A 22,827-nucleotide genomic window follows, 5' to 3' on the forward strand; every position below is an offset into this window, starting at 1 on the left:
GTAGTTTCAGAACAGCTGGCGAGCCAGAGGTTGCTGATCCCTGCAATAGCAAGTCTCAGTGGCTTACGGTCTACTAGTTTATTAAGCTTCTCGTGTATGTGATATCTTTTTGATGTTGGTATTTTATTTACCACTGGTATAATCATGAAATCATTCTTAATACTCTTCACCTTTTAGTGCCAGCCTTATTATTTTATTATTGATTGCAAATATAATCCAGAAATGAAGACCCTGCTTTACTGTCCTATCGTATGGTATTTACCACGTGGAATAGGGGGTCATTTGCTAGGTTTGCATGAAGTAGGGGGATAGATAGGTGTAGGACTAACACAATCCAGCTACATAGGACTGTGATGGCTGACCTCCGGCACTCCAGCTGTGGTAAAACTAGATGCACATTTGCTTGGCTGTTCTCAGAACTCCATAGAAATGAATGGAGCATGCTGGGAGTTGTAGTGCCACCACAGTTGGAGTTTTGGAAGTCAGCAACCATTCAGGCACACAGGTCTGCATAGGAGATAATCGTTTATGTAATGACCACTATTTGCCTCCTATCAGCTGCTCACAGTTCACGTTCTACTACCATCTTTCTTGACTTTCAGATCATGACATAACTGTACAGGTATCAGGATTAACTTTCTAGAAGCTGAGCTATGTACAACAGCAGCCATGTTTTTCTAACTGGCTAAATAGCCCTGCGTCTCCCTCATTTTAAGGATTTTTAGGAACCCAACCTACCTCATCTCTTTCTTCTACTTTTTCATATGAGAATTAGGGCTCATGCACATGACCATATACTCTCTGAGACATGCGGTCCGTGAGCGGGTCATATACCCCGGAGTGCACAGCAGCATAGGTTACTATGATAATGTGCACGTCGGGCCTATGATCATATGAGTGCAGGACAGGCGGCCCGACGTGCACAGTATCATAGTAACCTATGATGCCGTGCGCACGATGTATGCCGCTCCGGGACATGTAGCCTGCTCACGGACCGTATGGCTCGGAGGGCATACGGTCGTGTGCATGAGCCCTTAGGCTGGTCTCGGACACCTGTAATAGGACCTCATTTTAGTGTCCAAATTATAGCTTCAGTATCTGGACTTCCCATGTTTCTACTGAAATAAACTTGGATCACTTCAGAATTCTATGGTGATCTAAGTTTTGTGCAGTATAATTGCAAAAGGGTCCTGTAATGGCATCGATCATACAGTGGCCTGACACTGGCCTTATCCATGATACTACCTTGTATACCTTCATTTATCTATACCCCATTCACCTTATACACTTCCTCCAACCCTCCATGTTTTACTTTCCTTCCCCTCCTCCAGCCAGATTACAGCATATGCCGTATAATACGTCCACGGTATCTTCTGATTAAATATCTGATCTATTTCTGAAGATGGGTTACCGCTCGCTGACTGATGTGACCAAGGGTGAGCGTGCCTGTTACCTCGCCTAACCTCAGAGTGTTGACAGCTGAGCCTCGATGACAAGCTCATGTTGCTTTCCCCTTTACACGTTTCCACGGGCTCAGCCACCAGAGCTAGCTAAACTTAGACCAGAAGACTTCTTCACATGTGTTCCAAGGAAGGTTTGGGCGGAGGCATTGAAATGGTTTTATTGCACATTGGACAAGAGTTTCGCACTTCTAGCCATTTCATCAGGCACCTAGAGAAAGAGAGGACAGTCAGTCATACTTTGCCAGAAGGTGATGTTCATGCAGTCACTTTGTGATCCATTTATTTTAAAGTGATTCTCTTCAGGATAGGCCTCAATGTTTGTACGTGGGGGTTCAATCTTGGGGTCAACTTTAGCCCTTCATTGTTTATATAGGCAAATTGGCTCGCCCATACCAAGAACTGTGGGATAAGCTGCTGTACCTATGTGAGCAATGGAGTGCCGCAGCCCTAGAGGGTAAGGATAAGCTATAAATGAAGAACCCCTATTCCAACAATTACAGTGCTCACTCGATGTCGTCCTGAAACCAATTAATATTGTATAGCTTCAGCCTCTTCAACTGGGTTAGAGATATCCATCTCTTTGCCAGAAAGCTTAAATGGCGCAAACATTTTGCGCTTGTGGCTAGGCGAGAGAGCAAGGAGATGGGTATTTCACCCGACATCCTTCAAGATGTTCGCCTTCTATACAGCCTGAGTGATAGTATTCCCCAGGAGGGCAAAGGCCCGTTTACCTCACTCAGAAACAAAAGCCTAAAGATGCCTCCGTTGGGGGACCCAACTTGTATAGATGTTTTTGTGAACCAGGTGTGTCGTGATCTTACTAATCTGATATCTAGTCATGGTGGCTTCAATTGCAGCAAAAGCGAGTATAAAGCCTTGCTGGATTTGGAGAAAAAGAAAAATCTTATCATCAAACCCTCGGACAAGGGGGGGAACATCGTCTTGATGAACACCATTGACTATGCCAACATGTGTCATGCCTTACTTGACGACAGGAACACTTATGAAAAACTGAAGTGTGATCCCACTGAGAAATATCAGAGGGAGTTAATTGACATGTTACGACTGGCAAAAACCAATGACCTGATTTCTGGTGATGAATTTGAATACCTGTATAAGAAACATCCTACACTAGCCACCTTTTATAGCCTACCCAAGGTGCATAAGGGTGGTTTCCCTGTTAAGGGACGCCCGATTGTTTCGGGCGTGAACAGCTTGACCCAAAACTTGGGGATCTACCTAGATCATATATTGGCACCATTTGTGAAAACACTGCCCTCATACCTGAGGGATACGAGTGACCTTCTTGGTCGCCTGGAGGGCATCAGCTTGGAGGAGGGGACCTCCCTAGCCTCTATTGATGTTGAGGCCCTCTACTCGTCCATACCTCATCACCTCGGGATGAGGGCAGTGGAATCATTCCTGTATACTAGGGGCCAACAGTTTTTTCCACATAATGTTTTCGTCCTGCAACTACTTAACTTCGTCCTTACAAGGAATTACTTTCTCTTTGACGGAGTCCTCTACCACCAGCTCAGGGGCACCGCGATGGGGAGTTCATGTGCCCCGTCGTATGCCAATTTGTTCCTGGGCTGGTGGGAGAGGACTCTGGTCTTTGGTGACGCTCCCAATAGACACATTTCCTGTATCGTCACTTGGGCAAGATTCATTGACGATGTCTTTGTCGTCTGGAAAGGGGGAGAAACTGAATTCTCAAATTTTGTTAAGTCTCTTAATGTAAATGACATAAACATGAAGTTTACCTCTGTCTTTGAAACGAACACTCTGCCTTTCTTGGACATCTCCATCTCAAGGGGAAGGGATGACTTGATTCAAACTGACATCTTTAGGAAACCCACCTCCACAAATTCACTCCTACATTGGAGCAGTCACCACCCTTTCCCTTTGAAAAGGGGAATACCAGTGGGACAGTACCTGCGCATCAGGAGGAACTGTTCCACCTGGGAAACATTCAAAACCCAGGCGGACGACCTTAGAAGTCGTTTCTGGGAAAGGGGATATCCAGATGCGGTTCTAAAAAGTGCCTTCAAAAGAGCGTGTGGTAGTAAAAGAGATGAACTTCTCTATCCTAAACCTAAAATACCGGATACTGGTTTAATACGCCTTATTGGTACTTTTGATGATTGTTCTGCAGAGGTTAAACAGATATTGAAGAACCACTGGGAGGTTCTCCTCATGGACCCAGACATCAAGGTGGTTATCCCGGAAACAGCACAGGTCACCTACCGTAGGGGCCTGAGCCTTAGGGATCGCCTTGTACACAGCCACTACAGCGACACACGTGATTCTAAAGAGACATGGCTCCAACGTCCAATCGGCTGTTTTCGCTGTAGTGGTTGTGTGGCATGTGGACACATTCAAAAGGGACGGTCATTCCAGGCCAATGTCACCGGCAAGTGTCACCAAATCAGACATTTCATTAATTGTCGCACCAGGGGAGTGATCTACAGGGCCAACTGCATATGCGGTCTTGAATACATTGGGAAAACCACCCGTGAGTTGCGACGCCGGATAGGTGAACATTTGGGGGACATTAGAAATGACAAAGACACACCCATTGCTAAACATATCAACATGATGCATGGGGGTGATGCCTCAGGACTGAGGTTTATGGGCATCGAACTGGTCGCAAGACCCAAAAGGGGTGGGGATTGGGACCGGAAAATATTGCAGAGGGAGACTTGGTGGATATTCCATCTTCAAACCGTAGCCCCTAATGGTCTAAACGAGCAATTGTCGTTTGGCTGCTATATTGTACCCTAAGAGCGAAACCATCCGGTTGTCCCCCCCCCCCCCCCCTAGCTTCCCCCAGTAATTGGCTGCATTACTGTGAGAACAAATTGGACAACAACAAAAATTTCTGTTGGAGTGACATCTCGAACTAGGTCACCAAAACCCTCCCCTTTTGGGGATCGGATCAGTAGAGGCATATTGAAACATGGTTGCGTTGTAGCAATCAAGTGCCAACGACAGTCACCTGAAGAACCAGCTTATAAACTTAAATATTCCATTAGGAGAACCGCAGACCTGACGGACCAATGGAAATCATGTTAGATTGTGGTGGGAGCAGAGGTTGAACTTACTTGCCCTTTGATTTCATCCCTGCATCTCACTATAACAACCACCTCAAGCGAGTGTAGTGGAGACTTTAAGCCGCCTGTAACCTAACTAGGGAAGGCGGCGTTCCGACAGGCTACCTGGCATATACTGACCTCGGCTCTATTATTAGAGCATAGCGTTGTCACGGTTGCCTGGTAACAGGAATCTGCCTCCACGCTAGACGTCATAGGAAAACAGAGTATCATGTGACCATAGGCGGAACAGCGGCAGGACCACGTGACGATGACGCGTCTCGACGATGAGGGGGCGTTGTATGGAGGCGGGGCCTCTCGGCTTTTTAAATGACCCGCGAACCTGGCCTCACTGCCACTGCTACACGCGGGACGCCAGGGAATACCCTCCATCCATCCATATCTGGGAACGGTCATTACCAACGACTGGACAGATAAGCTGCTCATTACCTTATGCTTTTATACCAGACTGTTACTAGCATGAGATAAGTTATGTTGTACCGTCTCTTAAACGTCCGCTAGTGACATCACTGGTGGGGGATCGGTTACAATGTGTGTTAAACTGATACTATCAACTGACAGAATGCTTTTCTTATTGGAAGTGTATTGAATAGATACTTTCAGTTAATGAGAAGCATTTATGAATATATGATCACCGGTTTACTAGGTTTGGATTGAAGTCTTACCAAACAATATAACTAGGTTTGGTTAAGACTATTGACCTCTGGTTACTCCTGGTTTATCCTCCAGGTCTGGACACCTATACCTGGACATTGGTGTGCATTAAACATTGAGCACCTGAGATCTCTTTGTCCACACGGATAGAGGATTAAATACCAGGAATCACCACAGGCCTTACAAAATAGAGGGTGTCTCGGTCTCTAACTTTACAACGGTTGACCGATTGGAGGTCACACAATTGTTCATCTTCATACCTCATTTGCAGTACAGTTCTCCACCACTAGGGAGACTGTAAAAGCTTTGTGGGCTTGATTTATCAGTGTGCCCCCTGTGACCCTATTTTGTTGGATAACTGAGCCCAGCCTAAGGGCTCTCTAGATATAATTCTGTCCCCTGACGAATCAGGTAACACTGAGGAAACGCGTCGGGACTATACCACCATCATTAAGTGTTAATTATCTTGGATAACATATCTTATTTTGTGTATGAACGTGTCTGGTACTGTAGGCGATTTCACACCAGTTGTGGATTCGCTTGCTCTTGATTCATCACATTTATCTTTGCCATCTTTTTTGCCCCCTCCCCTGGTGCTAGGGTAACTACCTAAGGACCATTTCTGGCTATCGGGCAAAGCTGGGCAGTCCATCTTAAGGAAGGGTTGCAATAGGGATATTGTGTTAGATAAGAGGAGGATATAGAGAGACAGGGTGATCTAGGGAAAGTGACCCAGCACTGTGTCTCTCTGCCTTGGTACCTGGCTACCCTTCATCCTATCTCCCTACTTTATTACTATCCCTTATTGGTCCCTCCATATCTCCGCCCATTTTTTCAGGAGATAAGTGTTACTAGTGGCAACTATTCATCTTTGTCAAGCATAGTAGGGCCCATTATTTTATCTACGTACATCATTAAATGTTATGTTTTAAATATTATAAAGCTACCCGTTCACTGTGATTTCCAATTAATATTGTATGTTGAAACCATTGTAAGTTGAGTAATTGGTTCCAGAGAAAATGAAGATTTAAGAAAAATAAGCAGATAATTAAGACAGATTAAGACAAGTCCTTACATGTAACAGCTTCTAACTAGCAACGAATCCAGCGATTTTACCAGAGAAGTGGCCTTGATTGGTTGGATCTGAGTCTGAGACATTGTATGTTGAAAATATTGTATCCTGAGGCCATTGGGACCACTGTAGACAGATATTACTAATATATGTATGCTAGTCCAAATTAGTGGTTTCTTGTTCTTAGCACATGTATGTGTCACCAGAGAGGTGCTCTCCAGACAAGGACCATGTACAAGATGCCTATAAAGCAGTGATCTGCAACCTTTAAGGCCGCCTGTATGCGTTCTATGGAAGAGTTTTCCAGGCATGTTCTGTGATCTGTGCAGAGCTCAGGAGGGAGTAGAGAAGCTGTGATATCACCTATTGTGAATGGTGGAACCTGTCTTATCTATACAGAGGTGATATCTGTCATTGCAATTCTGCCTGTGATGAAAATGTGATGGCTACTGAAGTTACCTGTACAGAACAGGTAGTCTCAATAGATTATTAGGCCTAGTGACCAAACTGTGTGATTTTAGGAATTCAATATAAGGACAGGGAGAATGAAAACAAAAAAATCACCAAACATTCTAACCAAAAACGGACTTAGTTGTCCATAGCAACCAATCAGATTCCACCTTTCATTTTCAAAAAGAGAAAGACGGAATCTGATTGGTTGCTGTGGTCAACTAAGCCGGTTTTCCCTTTACAGCAGTTTTGATAAATCTCCCCAAATATGTTTAACATTAAAACAGGTTATGAAACATTCCCGTTACTCGTGGTAAGCCTGACACAGCCCTAGTAACAGTGTAAAGTAAGTATCATTGCAACGAATATGTCCGCCCCTAGAATCTGTAATTCTGGTTGTCAGCAGATGTATAACTCTCAGCAGCTGTTTGGCACGACCCTGTAATAGACTCCGGTATACAGAATGCGTCACCCTCCTCCCAGCTGGCACTTACTTTGTGTGGAAGGCATGGGTGCAAGGACACAGGCCAAGCTCTTCCTTCTCTCTAAACTCCTCCAGACACACGGCACACACTTGCTGTGGATATATAACAGACCTCTACAATCAGGTTCTAATATAAAAGGCCTGGAAACTAGATCTATAGAAACCTTGTGAAAAACACAAAAAAAAAAAGAGATAAATAATAATGTATATTAATATATATTCCAAATTAGGAATCATGCCTCGTCATTCTGCTACATGTGAACACTGATTTAAGTAGAAATTCTGTTTCATATGTTACTATACAGTACTTTTAGTTGGTTAGCCATACTGAAATAATCACAAAATAGTCTACAAGAAAAGAAAGGAAAGGAAAAAAATGGAACAATGCACAATTATGGATGATGGGCTTCAATGTGTACGCTTCTCCCTCCTTCCCACAATTCAGTGTCTTCTCGGAAATATAAAGAGGGAGGTTTATAATGAGGGGAATTTATCATTTTAAAGGAGTCTGCACTGTAATAAGCACCAAATTTATAAAATGTCACAGGATGTTGGATAAATTTGGAGTATTTTACAGTGTATATATATTTTTATCATAATATAAGTACAGTGGTCCCTCAAGATACAATATTAATTGGTTCCAGGAAAATCATTGTATGATGAAACCATTGTAAGTTAAGTAAATCGGTTCCAAAGCCCCAAAATGTCATCCAAGATAAGAGAAAATAAAGATTCAAGAAAAATAAGCAGATAACTAAGAGAGATAAGACAAGTCCTTAGCATCTAATCCAGCTATTTTACCAGAGAAGTGGCCTTGATCGGATGGATCTGAGTCTGAGGCATTGTATGCCGAGTCTGGTTTCAACTTACGATGGGTCAGAAAAGACCATTGTATGTAGAAAATACTGTATCCTGAGGCCATTGTATCTTGTGTATATAAAAAATAGATATTTTTTTTTTCTACTTACTAAAACTCTCCAATCCATAAACCCTCATACGCCCCCCTCCCCTTAGGCATGGCAATGAAAAAAACAATCAATATATATTTTTAAATTAATATATAATATACAATTTAATATTGATCTGGATAATTTAGAAAAGATCCCCATTTATTAAATGTGCCCCTTGATGTTTATATAATTTATCCCTTTGCCTGAAATATAATCTCTCCAATGATATTATGTTAATTGAAGCTTCTTCTGTATCTTTAAAGGAGTTGTCCAAGCGCTCCTGACGGTTCCATTCTCTGCCTGTGCGGAAGTGTGATGTGCTGGCTCTCAGTAGGTCACCACTGCCAGCCAATCAGTGGCCTCAGCGGTGACATGTACGGGCACAGCATGTGACCACTGAGGCCACTGGTTCACTTATGGTCAGGCGGGGAACAGAAGTGACAGAGACACAGAACGGCCCGAGCAGGGGATGAATGGCTCCGCATCCAATCAGCAAAAAAAACACAGACCAAAACTACGGCCATGTGCATGAGACCTTACCCTGAGGGTAACCACTTGGGGAGCTTTTTACAGTTTCCTTTGCGTTCAGTGGTAAATTCATATACACGAAGGTCAACAGTACAATCAGACTTACCCCGATCAGGTTGGTTTTCTTTGATTTGTTCTTTAGCACCACCTAGAAATGAAATACGCACCTACAGCTTATTTAAAGTCTAATACACTGAATGTTTATTCACAGGAGGTAGATATGTAGAGATTGTATGTGATTGTCCCATTCATTTGAATGGGGCTTGCAGAAATCCAGGTGTGTACCGCCAAAACTAACCCATTCAGATGTATGGAACTGATTTTCAGCTGCAGAAATTTCTGCAACAAATCTGCCATGTGTGAACATAGCTTAACTGTACAGAATACAGTGTACCCTATTCTACCCCAATATTAAGGGGGAAATGTCTCTGTAAGGATAGTTTTATTCAGACAAGGCAAAAATTTGCCATATAAATGTATGTGATTGTTCCATGTCTCTGAATTTTGACTTGCAGAAGTCCTAGTGCCCCAGTAGGACGAAATACCTCCTCAGAGGCTGTCCCTTTGTGGTCGCCAGCTCCAGCTGCCACATTCTGTCCTCCTTCACCAGTGATGGCTAGCCTCCCGCACTCCAGCGGTGGTAAAACTACAACTCCCAAGATGCACACTTGCTTAGCTGTTTTCAGAACTCCATAGAAATGAATGGAGCATGCTGGGAGTCGTAGTTTCACCACAGCTGGAGTTCTGGGGGTTAGCCAGCACTGTCCTACACTAATTGCTTCAGGATGGCAATACAGCTGAATTCAGGAATCAGGACACCCCCAGCATTAATCAACTCTGAGAGTCACAGATCATTACTTACTTGGCTAGCAGCCATGAGGAGGTCTCAGGTGGCCCTGTTAGAGTCTATGGCCAATCCACCTCTGCCAGAAGCACCCAACATCTCTATGAGACATTCTCAACCCAACCCCTACTCCTTTACTCTTTGAATAGGCAATGGAGGTCAGTTATGAACATTTTTGCACTAGTTTTTTTTTAGTAAAAATGTTGCATGATCCCCTTTTTGGAACTTTTCGAACACACAGGAATCTTTGCACTGTGTTCGACACTGCCACGCCCTCAGAATTTTGATTGACAGGGCCAGCCAGTAAAAACTTCATTAATCGTGACCCTGTCAATCAAAGTGCAGAGGGTACGGCAGTTGCAGAGAGAGCAGAGCCTCTAGGTGTAACGGCAACGCCCCCATTGCTCCTAGAGACTCATTTGCATATATTAAAACATCATTTTTCTCAGCAATGCGGGCACATATGAACATGGGACCAACACAGATGCCTTCAGCACACATGTAACAGGTCAGCCAGTGTCAAATCTGCTGACAGATGCCCTTTAACTAAGGCCACATGCATACAGCCACATTTTTTACAGTACAGACTCGGACCCATTCTTTTCTATGGGGCTGCAAAAAATGCGGACAGCACATGGATGTCATTCGTGCTCTGTCTACATCTGTGCGGCTGTTCCGTAAACTATAGAATATGTCCTATTCTTGTCATTTTTACGAACAAGAATAGGTATTTCTAAAATAGGGAGTGAGGAAAGTGCAGGATGCACATGGCCGGTATCTGTATTTTGCAGATCCAAGATTTGCGAACTGCAAAATACATAGTCCTAATCCGAGTCCTAAATGTTACTTGCAAGTACAGGCAAAGCTTGAAATAGAGAGGAAGATTCGGCATTTCTGCATTAGGGACTGTATCCATGCCGGCTGACCAGCTCTGTGTCTCTGTAATATGAGCAGATACACAGAAGTAGAAAACTGTCCGGCAGGTATCAAAATCGAGAGATTCCAATTCCAGCAAATACATAATTTTTTTTTGTGTATAGTGAAACAGTTGTGCAATGTTCCAATGTACTTTCCTTAGAGGGATTGTCCGGGTTCAGAGCTGAACCCGTACACAGGGCGGACTGGGAACGTAAAGTGGCCCTGGAAAAAAAAAACTAAAAGTGGCCCCATTTTGTAGGCATGCCCAAATTAACAGAAGGCAGGGCAACACAAAGGCTCAACAATACCATGGTGCAAAATACCATCCCAGCAGAACCAAATAACACAGTCTAGCACAACATACTGGCCCAAAAGCTGTCCCTCTGTGGTGGCCATCAATAGCTACCATCTTCTGTCTTCCTCCAGTTGTCTATGGAGCAGGGGGCTTAGGAGGCGAGGTGCAGCCACAGCAGATGAATTCAGGAGGACATGTGTGGTGGCTGGCCAGGTACATGCTTCTCACAGGGTTAATTACTGCTGATAGCTCCTTATGTACCCAGGCAGTGACAGAGAGCAGGGCTTGGGTGGCCCTCGGGGCATCGGCCCACCGGCAAATTTCCCTGTAGGGTCTATGGCCAATCCCTGCCTGTACATAACCCCTTCCTCACCCAGACAGCCCCTCTGAGTTGAGCATCGAAGCATTTCAGGCTTTTTCAGCAGATCCGATGACCAGGGGCGTAGCTATAGGGGGTGCAGAGGTAGCAGTCGCTACCGGGCCCAAGAGCCTAAGGGGGCCCAAAGACCCTGGTGCCACATAAGACACTGGCATTATAGAAAGTGCATACTGGTCAATTTACACCTCTGGCTGGAGGGAAGGGGTTAGGTTAAGAATTTGGCATGAGGGGGTGCCCTTTCAATGTTTGCCTCAGGCAGCAGGAAGGCTATGTGCTCCCCTGCCCCTTGCCAACAAGCACTGAGGGACGGGGGCCTAAGCTGAACTCTTGCACCAGGGCCCATGAGCTTTTAGCTACACCCCTGCCGGTGATGTACCGGGTCTCACCATGGGAGTGCTAGGCGGAGGCTTCCGCCTAGCAGTGAGCCCGATGATGTCACCATCACTAATGGGCAGGCTTAAGCACTGCTCTAGCCTGTAAAACAGGCTAGGACAGTGCTAAAGCCCACCAATTAGTGCCAGTAAAGTCACCGGGGACACTGCTAGGTGAAAGCCTCTGCCTAGCAGTGTAAAAATTTAAACAAAACAACATGAAATGCTCTGATGCTCTACTCAGAGGGAACCTGGACAACCCCTTTAAGTTTTCAAGACCTCTGCTTGCTGTCCTTATGTTTGACCCTTCAGTGGTCGTATGATGATTACAATTGAAGGACAGTTATCAGCACTGCAGAGTGCTGTAAGGAGCTAAGATCTTCTTCTGAAGCGCTGCTGAGGTCTTGTTCACACAGGGCAGTTTTTATGCAGACTGTTCAAATTAGGACTGGATCCTAAAAAGGCAATGTCTTTGTATGTGTGATGTAAACCTGGCCTAACAGAAAACCGCACGTGTTGTAGAATGTAAAGTATTAGGTCTCTTTCACACGAGCGATACGGATTGTGTCAGGATCCGTTCAGGAAAAAACGGATGGTTTTGCAGGCACGTTCAATCAGTTTTGCCTGTGAATGCGTTCAGCGTGTGTCGGATTGTATCTGGATTGCATACATTTGTCATGCACATGAAGAAACCCTGAAGAATAACCATCTACGCCTAATAGCAACCATCAGTGAAAAACGCATTGCGTCCAGATGCCTTCCGTTTTTTATGCAAGCCCCATTCACTTCTATGGAGCCGGCACTGCGAGAAAAACACACAATATACAACACGCTGTGATATTTCCTTAACGTAGAGATGGTGCATGAAGAACGACGCTCATGTGCACAGACTCATTGAAATAAATGGGTCAGGATTCAGTCCAGGATACTAGGCGTTTGCTACATACTCGCTCATGTGAAAACACATACACCCATCATGTGATGTTCAACAGATAATAAACACCTAAAATATACCTGCATTTTTCTACATAATTAGTAAAGGGAACACACCTTCTTGTAGCCTCGTCTCCTGTACTGCTCCTGCTGCTTGAGTCTAGATAAAATGATGTATCGTTAATGTCCCGTCTTAATCTTATTAAGGCACAGTACATTGAGATGGTGCGGGCAAGTTGGGTTTCTGTGCACGTAATTATAACGAAACCACATCAAAATGGCAATGCAGAAAACCAGCATTTTGAGAAATGGATTTGTGACGTGGTGATAAAAAAAAACCCACAATAAGTGAATAAACCCTTAGGTTGGGGCTACGCTCGGACTGTTTGTAGCTCTGCTGATTCATTTAATGAGGTATGCCCATCTGGACTCAGGACATGCCATAAAAAAGGTTCCCTAGATGTGGGTCCCACCTCTTTAATCCTCTTCCCATTTCAAGAATGGGGTCCTGTCTCGCTCCTCTGTGAATGAGGAGAGCTGCACATGCACAGTCGCCTCTTCAGTCATCGTGGGCCGAGACTCGGCCTCATTCTAGAGGTAGGAAAGGTCCCAGAGGTGAGATCCACACCTATTGGACATTTATGGCCTGGTAATCCTGAGAACAGGTTTATACCAGCTGCCACCAGCCATTGCAATAGGGTTCGAATGTTTAAAGTTAAGAAGATGCTGAATGCTCAGGATCAGTGTCCTGACGGTCGGACCCTCACCAGCGAGTGATCTATTACATGTAATATATTATAAAGTATCTTCTAATTGCAATAAAAAAATTTAAACAATTTATAATATTCACAGTTCTCTTTGTAAGAACTATACCCTGACTGAACAACCCGTTCCAAAATACCAATATAATTGAATCCCACCTTTGCAATTCCAGTTATTTAGACTGGAGATCACTGTGTTTGGAAGTCTGTTTTGTACTAAAGTATCTCCCTCAAAATAACTTCAAGACTGGGGCCTCATATCAGACATATCGTCTATGCAGTCTGTTCAGGGGTCTAGAGGTCCTACACAGTGCACACGATTATATGCAAAGTGCAACCGTGCCGTTGCCGCAGCATTAACTATGCATGCTTCTGAGGCTATAGGGCACTGATATTCCCATGTCTCTATAAATTAGACACGTAGGCAAACCAAATTCTTACCTGAAAAAGCAGCAGCAAAAAATAAGGCAGAATATAAGTAAGAGAAACCCAGCACCAAAGGCGAGAATGAAGAAATTCAGTGGCACTGACCGGGCAGTCTCCTTTGTCATATTAGGCCACTTTTGGATAAGGTGACCCATGGACATTCTGTGTATGAGAGTAGAGAGAGGTTATAACACCCAAATGTGCTCAGCACCACTAAATACAGACAATAGATCAGATCACCACTGTGTTCCCCGCCAGCAATTAAGATCCGATTAAAGGGGCAACCATCAAGTAGTCCATGTCACCAACGAACGTGATGTCACTGGCCTTAGGGAGAGAGGCAGCGCTCACCCGAGCTCCGCAGCGTCTTCAGCCAGCTGGTTGATTTGGTTGCAGGGAGTCGGACTCCTACCAATTAGATATTAAAGACCTATCCTGCAATTTTGAACTCCAGAAAAGCCCTTTAAACCTTTTTTTTTTTCAGCATGGTACAATTGCATAATATAGGAAACAATTTGCCCATAACAGACCTTTGTCAAACCAGAAAGTAGAGGTCATGCAAGTTTAAGGGTACGTCCACACAAGTCAATTCCACTGCAGACTTCACGCTTCTCAATGCGTACAATGAAATCCACTGCAAATCTGCAACTAAATCCACAACAAATTGGCAGCAGAAGTTCTGCTCTTGAAAACCTGCAACATGCTGCTGTACCATAAGGGTACCTCTACCCAGGATGTAAAATGTTTTAGAAAATCTGCAACGAATCCACAGGACAATCTGCATGGGTTACATGTGGATGTTGCCGTGGATTTAGCCGCAGTTTTGCTGTAGAGTCCACAATATGCATTGCAAAAGTGGTGGAAATAGACATGATTAATATTCTGTCACAACCAGACAGCTGAGAAGCTCTGACAGAAGCCTTTCAGAACCTCCTCCTTGAGTTTTCTTTGTTTTGGTTTTCAGTTCCTCATCTCGTTAGTCTCTCTCTATATAGTCGAGGTACGTGGATATGCGACCATCCACCTTTGGGGTGTTCGCATAGGCTGAGCAGTCAGGGAGAGTGCCAGGTCTCATGCAGGGGTCTCCCTTTTTGCTCCTTAGTTTTGGATCCAGTGAATCATAGATTCGTTTGCATTGTCTTGTTTCCTGTACACCTTCCGTGATATTATAAGCCGCCAAAACCGTCTCAAGCATGGATCCGGTTTCACTTTTGGCTGAACGCTTCTAGGGTCTTTCATTGGAGGTAGCTGATCTCCGTAAGACTTTTTCTCAGTTTCAAGTGACCGGTTCAGCTTGCGTTCATGGAGTTTGTTCTGAGCCTAAGATCTCGCTCCCGGATACGTTCTCCGGGGGTAGTGAGAATTTTGTGCGTTTTATAGAGGCTTGCAAACTCCATTTTCGCCTTCTTCCCCATTCCTCTGGTGATGAGGAACGGAGGGTGGGGATCATTATATCGCTGCTCAGGGGTAACGCTCAGTCCTGGGCCTTTTTGCTGCCGGAGGGGGCACGGCCCCTCTGTTCAGTGGATGAATTATTTTTAGCCCTGGGTCAGATATATGATGATCCGGATCGTATTGCTCTGGCTGAGTCTAGACTACGTCTGTTATGCCAGGGTAAACAATCCGCAGAGATATACTGCTCAGAATTTCGGAGATGGGCAGCTGATACTGGTTGGAATGATGCTGCACTCCGAAGTCAATTTTGCCATGGTCTTTCAGAGGGATTGAAAGATGCATTTGCCTTTCATGAGAGGCCTATCTCCTTGGAATCTGCTATGTCTCAGGCCGTTCGTATTGACAGGCGTCTTAGAGAGAGAGGAGAGATCTCTCCTTCCTGTCATACTCAGTCCCGGGACAGTGCAGCGGTCTCTTTCTGTGCGCAGGGGTCTCAGTCGCTGTCAGCCCCTTCTGAGCAGGAGCCCATGCAGCTGGGGTTGATTGCCTCTGACAATAGAAGATTCAGCCCGCATGGGAGGGTTTGTTTTTGTTGTGGAGGTATAAATCATTTGGCAAATGTTTGTCCCTCTAGGAGATTCAGGCAGTTTTCTGGGAGTAATAAAGAAACAAAAAGGAAAAAATCTTTTAAAAATGTTCCGTCTGTTACTATTGGCAGGGTTGAGGCGGAAATTGAAGGTTTTCAGTTTGCTTGTAGTTCCCGTTTTGTCCTGCCTGCTAGGGTGGCGCTAGAGAGCAAGAGCATTTTTTGTGAGATTTTTGTGGATAGTGGAGCAGCTGTCAATCTCATTGATAATCAATTTGCAATAACTCATGGTTTCCAAGTATGCACTTTGGAAAAGGATATTCCTGTTTTTGCTATTGATTCCGCTCCACTTTCTCAGAAATCATTAAAGGGCATAGTTCACAATATCCGTTTAATTGTGAGTGATGCTCATGTTGAGGATGTGTCATGTTTCGTCCTTAGCGGTTTGCCTACTCCTCTAGTGTTGGGGCTACCCTGGCTCACTAAACATAACCCCACCATTGATTGGCAAGCGAGGCAAATAAATGGTTGGAGTGACTTTTGCAGAGAGAATTGCCTCACGACATCTGTTTCTGAGGTTTCTACTAAGACTGTACCACCTTTCCTCTCTGAATTTTCGGATGTCTTCTCTGAGAGTGGAGTTCAGGATTTGCCCCCGCACAGGGACTACGATTGCCCTATTAATCTCATCCCAGGCGCCAAACTGCCTAAATCTCGTTTATACAATCTTTCCCAACCTGAGAGGGTTGCTATGCGTGCTTATATCTCTGAGAGTCTGAGAAAAGGACACATACGACCCTCGAAGTCACCTGTTGCCGCTGGTTTTTTCTTTGTTAAGAAAAAAGATGGTTCTTTAAGACCTTGTCTGGATTTCAGGGAGCTGAACAGTATCACTATTCGTGAACCTTATCCGCTTCCTCTGATCCCGGACCTGTTTAACCAGGTTGTTGGGGCTAAAGTCTTTTCCAAATTAGACCTAAGAGCGGCATACAACCTGGTCAGGGTCAGAGAAGGAGACGAATGGAAGACGGCCTTCAATACCCCTGAGGGCCATTTTGAGAATTTGGTTATGCCTTTTGGTTTGATGAATGCCCCAGCCGTTTTTCAGCATTTCGTGAACAGCATTTTTTATCATTTAATGGGAAAATTTGTATTAGTGTATTTGGATGACATTTTGATTTTTTCTCCTGATTTCAAAACTCATAAGGAACACTTACGTCAGGTCTTGCTCATCCTGCGGGAGAATAAATTATACGCGAAACTGGAAAAATGTGTGTTTGCGGTTCCAGAAATTTAATTTCTGGGGTTTCTTCTCTCCGCTTCTGGTTTTCGCATGGACCCCGAGAAGGTCCGCGCTGTGCTTGAGTGGGAGCTTACTGAGAATCAGAAGGCGCTGATGCGTTTTTTGGGCTTTGCCAATTATTACAGGAAGTTTATTTTGAATTATTCCTCTGTTGTTAAACCACTCACTGATATGACTAGAAAGGGGGTAGATTTTTCCTCCTGGTCGGTAGAGGCGCGTAAGGCCTTTTCTAATATCAAGGAGAGTTTTGCTTCCGCTCCCATCCTGGTACAACCTGATATTTCTTTACCCTTCATAGTTGATGTTGATGCTTCTGAGGTGGGTGTGGGTGCGGTCTTGTCTCAGGGTTCCTCTCCTGCCAAATGGCGACCGTGTGCCTTTTTCTCGAAGAAACTCTCCTCCGCAGAGAGAAATTACGATGTGGGAGATAGGGAATTGTTGGCCATCAAGTTGGCTTTTGAGGAATGGCGCCATTGGCTAGAGGGAGCCAGACACCCTATTACCGTGTTTACTGACCATAAAAATCTGGCCTACTTGGAGTCAGCCAAGCGTCTGAACCCGAGACAGGCCAGATGGTCTTTGTTCTTTTCAAGGTTTAATTTTGTTGTCACGTTCTGCCCTGGAGTTAAGAATGTGAAGGCAGATGCCCTGTCACGTTGTTTTCCGGGAGGTGGGAATTTTGAAGACCCGGGTCCCATTTTGGCTGAAGGTGTGGTGGTCTCTGCTCTTTTTCCTGAATTGGAGGCAGAGGTGCAGGCAGCCCAGTCGGAGGCTCCTGATCTTTGTCCTCCTGGGAGGTTGTTTGTGCCTCCCGCTTTAAGACACAAGATTTTTAAGGAACACCACGATACGGTCCTTGCTGGGCACCCGGGGGCAAGAGCCACACTGGATCTCATTGCTCGGAGATTCTGGTGGCCTGCGCTTCGTAAGTCGGTTGAGGGTTTTGTGGCAGCCTGCGAGACTCGCGCTCGTGCCAAAGTCCCTCATTCACGGCCATCAGGTCCTCTACTTCCCTTACCCATTCCTTCCCGTCCTTGGACACATCTGTCCATGGACTTCATAACGGACCTGCCTTGTTCCTCGGGGAAGACTGTGATTCTGGTGGTGGTGGACCGTTTTAGCAAAATGGTGCATTTCATCCCTTTTCCTGGTTTGCCCAATGCTAAGACGCTGGCGCAGACATTTATTGATCACATTGTCAAATTGCATGGTATTCCTTCAGACATAGTCTCTGATAGGGGCACGCAGTTTGTTTCCAGATTCTGGAAGGCTTTCTGTTCCCGCTTGGGGGTTCGGTTGTCATTCTCTTCTGCTTTCCACCCGCAGTCGAATGGCCAGACAGAGCGCGTCAATCAGAATCTGGAGACATATCTGCGCTGTTTTGTGGCGGAGAATCAGGAGGATTGGTGTTCTTTTTTGTCCCTTGCTGAGTTTGCTTTAAATAACCGTCGTCAGGAGTCCTCTGATAAGTCACCATTTTTTTGGTGCATATGGGTTTCATCTGCAGTTTGGGACTTTCTCGGGAGAGGGGTCTTCTGGTTTACCTGATGAGGATAGATTCTCCTCGTCTTTGTCATCTTTTTGGCAAAAGATTCAGGATAATCTAAAGAGCATGAGTGAGAGATATAAGCGTGTGGCAGATAAGAGACGTGTGCCTGGTCCGGACCTGAATGTTGGTGATCTGGTGTGGTTGTCTACCAAGAATATCAAATTGAAGGTTCCCTCCTGGAAATTGGGTCCTAGGTTTATTGGGCCTTACAAGATCCTGTCTGTCATCAATCCTGTTGCCTACCGTCTTGATCTTCCTCAGACTTGGAAGATCCATAATGTTTTTCATAAGTCCTTATTGAAACCTTATGTTCAACCCATTGTACCCTCGCCTTTGCCTCCTCCTCCGATTATGGTTGATGGGAATCTTGAATTTCAGGTCTCTAGGATTGTGGATTCTCGTCTTGTCCGCGGTTCTCTCCAGTACCTCGTTCATTGGGAGGGTTATGGTCCTGAGGAGAGGATGTGGGTCCCAGTAACGGACATTAAGGCCACTCGTCTCATCAGGGCTTTCCATAGGTCCCATCCTGAGAAGGTGGGCTCTGAGTGTCCGGAGTCCACTCGTAGAGGGAGGGGTACTGTCACAACCAGACAGCTGAGAAGCTCTGACAGAAGCCTTTCAGAACCTCCTCCTTCAGTTTTCTTTGTTTTGGTTTTCAGTTCCTCATCTCGTTAGTCTCTCTCAGCTGTCATCTAGTTGGACTGATTGCATCCCTTTAAATTCCTCCCCATAATGCATTAGTGTGCGGCTTATACAACTTCCTGGAGTGTGTGTGCATGCTGTTCCTATTCCCCAGTCTTCTACAAGATAAGTGCTGTACATTTATTTGTGATTTTCTGTTTGCTGGATCTCAGATGACCCTGACTCCCTCAGTGTCTAGTGTAGGGAGCCGGTAGTCGTGTCCCCTCACTATTGTAGGGTGTTTAGGTGTTATATAGTCGAGGTACGTGGATATGCGACCATCCACCTTTGGGGTGTTCGCATAGGCTGAGCAGTCAGGGAGAGTGCCAGGTCTCATGCAGGGGTCTCCCTTTTTGCTCCTTAGTTTTGGATCCAGTGAATCATAGATTCGTTTGCATTGTCTTGTTTCCTGTACACCTTCCGTGACATATTCAAAGCCTGTACCACAGTTCAGTTTATGCTAATTTTTGGGCGGGAAATTGCAGTGTCGATGACATTTCTGAAAATCTCATCCACTTTCCTAGTGCTGTAAAACAATGCAGATTTGCTGCACACAGTGGTGCACACCCACACTGCATCCATCACATGGCAAATTACCCTTAAAAGTAGCAATAGATTTCAACAAATTTAAAGAGGACCTTTCATCGGTCCTAATATTGTAAGATAACTATCAGGCTGTGTAGAGCGGCGCCCCGGGATCTCACTGCACTTACTATTATTCCGGGGCGCTGCTCCGTTCTCCCACTATGTCCCCCGGTATTTTCGCTGATTTGGTTATACTGGGAGGAGTCCACCCTGTTTCTCCCTAGGCGTTCCTTTCTCCCAGGCTGTGAGCTCTGCGCTGTGATTGGACAGCGCTACAGCCTGGGAGAAGGAACTCCCAGGGAGAAACAGGGCAGACTCCTCCCAGTATAACCAAATCAGTGAATATACCGGGGGACATAGCTGGAGAACGAAGCGGCGCCCCGGAATAATAGTAAGTGCAGTGAGATCCCGGGGCGCCACTCTACACAGCCTGATAGTTATCTTACACTATTTGGACCGATGAAAGGTCCTCTTTAACATATGAGACCTATTTCCAACATAAATGGACCATACGACTACTCTGAGTGCAACCTGGAAAGCTATCTCCACCGCTTTAGGAACACCAGTTGAGAACCCCTGAGGAATGCTTTGTGCAGAGGACAATTAGGCCAAGTTCACACTTCGGTTATTTGGTCAGTTATTTCCATCAGTTATTGTGAGCCAAAACCAGTAGTAAAGCCTACTCAGAGATAAGGTGTAATGGAAAGACTTGCACTTGTTCTGTGTCTTTGAAGACCCGCACCTGGTATTTGCTCAAAATGACTGATAGAAATAACTGACCAAATAACTGAAGTGTGAACTTGGCCTAACATATATATTCTTGGTTGGTATTACCAAATGAATCGGTCAAAAGGGAATAAACATCTTCACACTACTGTAGAGGTAAGCATAGATGGAGTAATCATTTTCAGTGGTCAGTGACTGTTTCTAGGTGTAGAATCTGTCAGAAGTTTTGACCATGATATACTGCTGACAGCATTGAGTAGAGGCTGGGGAGAACAGTACAAACATACTTTTGTGAAAGTTTTATCAACAGGAGTAGTGTGAATATAAAGTTTTATTCTGCTGGATTCTGCTCCTGAGGTGGGGCTTCACCGTGAAATGCTCTCTGCATTAAGTTGCTTCATTGCGCCACTCATCTATGTGACAGATGAAGTGATCTTCTGATTGGATGGCACAGCTGTAATGTGGGGCTGTGAAGCAACAATGCAGGCAGCACTTCACAGTAAAGCCCCTGGGCACTTGCAGGAGCAGAAAAGAATAAAACTTCATATTCACACTGCTCCTTATAATAAAAGTTTCATAAAAGGTTTGTTTGTAGTGCTCTCCCCATAACCGACCTAGTGCCGTCAGCAGTTTAGCATGTTCAAAACTGCTGACAGATTCCCTTTAAGTTGTAAATTACAACATCCAGTTTAAACTGGTGGGAATAATAATTAGCATTAGTTTCTCATCTTGTGTTTCCTCTTCCAATCTAATAAAGAAAGGTCCTAGAATTTGATTGTGAACTCTCCTCCTGACAATTATCCTTCAATTACACATCAATTACTTCCCCACCACCACCTTGAACGACAAGAGACAAGTTAGTCATGCAAAAAGCAGACACATTCCCCAAAAGTACTCACTAAGACATGATGTACCGGCGCTGGTTATTAGAAGTCCGCTCTCTGCTTCATTCTGTTCATCAGCAGCATGGTCCAAATGAGCTGTCATTTAGGGATCAGATGACCACGTGAAGGTAACCCAGAATTGTAGAGGAAATCCTGTGCTTTGTTCTCTATTTGTTGATGGACAATGCAGTGGTTTGGATGGGTCACATGTCTGTCAGCATCGGCCAAGCTTTTATTCATAGTTTACAGTGTGAATACACTTATTCAAAGGGACAAGCCAGGCAAAGAAATGACAGAACACATCCACAAATACCAATATTGTTGAATGTTGGGGAACTAACATTTTCAAAAAAAATTGTGTTGAGATAGATTTACAAAAAGCCCAAAATAATTTGTTAAAGGGTTAACATCTATCAAGTTTATAGCTTGTAAATAAGTCTTAAAAGGCTTAAACTACTCTGCACTGTTTCCACCCCAAAATATACCCTTTTACTCTTTCTTGCCTTCTCTATGTCCCCCTCATTACAAAAGATAATCTGTGGGTGGGTTGGTGAGCAGTGGCACATACCTATTTTCTGCCAACTCCCAAAACCCTCTGCATGCATTCTGTATGTCTTTTACGTTCCTGCTCCACATCACCATCACCAGTCTCTTTCATACTTAAAAGTAGCTGCAAATATAGTCCCCAGTAAGTTCCCTACTCAGTCTCCTTCCCCCTCTGGCAGCTATAAATACTCATTACTGTACATAGAAATAATAGATTCAGAAGGATAGCAAAGTGCCTCCCAGCTCATGGTCTCTAGTACTCCTGTACTGTTTTTCTCTATACATTATAATTGGTGCTGCCTATTGATGCCATTTTAGCCAAATGTTGCAGCCAGTGGGGGAAGGGTTAGAATGGCAACAATCCTGCTACCAGTGGTGGAGGGGTGGGAAGGGGAGCGATGCTGCTGCAAGTGGGACAGGAGTGGAAAGGGGATAAAGATGGAAATTGGAACATTGATGCTGTCAGTGGTATTTGGTGCTTTTGAGGTAGTCTCTGTTGCATTTTTGTGGCCTGCTGTGGTATTTGGTGGTGATATGAAGTCTTATTTACACTGCATGGTACAGTTGTCTATGTTACGCGGAAGTATTTGTTCACTGGATTAATTGGCTGGTGAGGCCGGAGTATTACAATTTTGAAAATCTCTGCTTTAGCAAACACTTCTGGTTGTACAGGTATTGTTTGATGCAGAGGATACCATAGCATCACCTTAGCATAACTTTCAATGGCTGGATGTATGTGGTTGAGTCTAAAGATGGGACGCAAATGGCACAGCTGGAAGTATGTGAAGAGCGGAAGTAGCAACAATGGAGGTGGTGTGACACAAACTCAGGTGATGTATTGTGAGTAAAAATAGCTGAGTTAGAGAACCTGTTACCATGAAATGCAATGTAATCTGCAGGCACCATGTTATAGAGCAGGAGGAGCTGAACA

At 44.7% G+C, this 22,827-nt stretch overlaps 1 protein-coding gene across 1 annotated transcript; it reads right to left on the reverse strand.

Annotated features, from left to right (window-relative positions):
* Window positions 1–1,008: 1,008 nt before the first annotated feature.
* On the reverse strand, window positions 1,009–21,842 carry LOC121004794 (RING finger protein 122-like). Its single transcript, XM_040437153.1, has 6 exons — window positions 21,366–21,842; window positions 13,657–13,803; window positions 12,572–12,614; window positions 8,821–8,862; window positions 7,247–7,329; window positions 1,009–1,671 (listed from the first exon to the last, which is right to left on the reverse strand). The coding sequence occupies exons 2-6, from the start codon at window positions 13,800–13,802 to the stop codon at window positions 1,575–1,577; spliced, it is 411 nt and encodes a 136-aa protein (XP_040293087.1). The 5' UTR covers window position 13,803; window positions 21,366–21,842; the 3' UTR covers window positions 1,009–1,574.
* Window positions 21,843–22,827: the final 985 nt, after the last annotated feature.

Source organism: Bufo bufo, chromosome 6, assembly GCF_905171765.1.
Source record: "Bufo bufo chromosome 6, aBufBuf1.1, whole genome shotgun sequence".
Taxonomy (NCBI): Eukaryota; Metazoa; Chordata; class Amphibia; order Anura; family Bufonidae; genus Bufo; species Bufo bufo.